At 38.5% G+C, this 1119-nt stretch overlaps 1 protein-coding gene across 1 annotated transcript in view; it reads left to right on the forward strand.

The window, feature by feature from the left end:
- Positions 1 to 1119, forward strand: part of pgap1 (post-GPI attachment to proteins inositol deacylase 1) — a 17139-nt gene that overhangs the window by 4550 nt on the left and 11470 nt on the right. Inside the window, exon 4 of the mRNA XM_034885987.1 lies at positions 833 to 938. Coding sequence (XP_034741878.1) covers positions 833 to 938 — 106 coding nt within the window. The remainder of the gene's footprint in view (positions 1 to 832; positions 939 to 1119) is intronic.

Consider the following 1119-nt stretch of genomic DNA (forward strand, 5'->3'; position numbering starts at 1 on the left):
TTTATTTTAGTAATTCAGGACATTGATGCACATTGATGAACCTGCACAACAGTACATGTAAATGTGCCAGATTGTGGCCCGGGGGCTAATTTCCATCTGCAGTCCAACAGGCAGGTTGGAGTTACAGTAAATAAAGACATCGGATAGTCATATTTAGTATAGGAAAAACAACAAGAAGAAAAAAGAGAAAGGAAAAAACAAAAGTGAAGAAATTATGTTGTTGTCATAGCAGAAAGACGTTGGACCATCAGAGACTTGTGGGACTTATGTAACACCCCCCCCCCCCTCCCCCCTCAAAAAAATAAAAATAAAATCTGAGCCCATGAAGTATTACATAACTGATCGTCTGCTTTGCCAACACATGCCGTCTGTTTCCAAGCTAACCAGTGTGTGTGTGTGTGTGTGTGTGTGTGGACGCCATTATTACAAAGAGAACACGGTTCTACAAGAGCTTCTTTCCAGCCGCAGTGAGACTTTTGGCCAAAACTAAATGAACTATTCTGCTTGGGTCTGTGTAATGTAACACATATGTGCAATATACCTGTGCATCTTCTGTATTTATTTAATAATAATTGTGCATTTTAATATTTTAGAAGGGGCTGTCTTCAGGGGCAAATGGCAATATGCAATTATATTTTTGGCAAGTTTAGGAATGCAATTTTATTTACTTTTTATTTGTACTTTTTAATGGTTTTGTGCAATGTTATTCATTTATAATGTTAATGCTTTGTGTGTCTTTTTAAACTTGACTTTCTAGGTAACAACCGCACAAGAGTTCCTATGTGTGCAAACACAAATGGCAAATAAAGTTCTTGATTCTTGTTGTTATTAGTTCACGGTAGACCCAGAGAAGAAGATGGCTGTACTACACCATCACTTCATCAGGCACCCTGTCAGGATGCTGGGAGACAGTCCAGACTCCTCCGTCTCCATGTTGGGTGAGAGAGGATCACACTGTGCAAGTAGACTTCCTTAGTCTCCTATTTAGAGCTCATTCCTGGCAATGACTTTATATTTAGAGCCATATCTCTACATGTTTCCCATTTCATGCTAACATCATCACAACGATAATGTTAACATGCTTCTTCTTTAACTATTGTATTTAACCCTCATGTTGTC

This window comes from Etheostoma cragini, chromosome 11, assembly GCF_013103735.1.
Source record: "Etheostoma cragini isolate CJK2018 chromosome 11, CSU_Ecrag_1.0, whole genome shotgun sequence".
NCBI classification, from domain to species: domain Eukaryota; kingdom Metazoa; phylum Chordata; class Actinopteri; order Perciformes; family Percidae; genus Etheostoma; species Etheostoma cragini.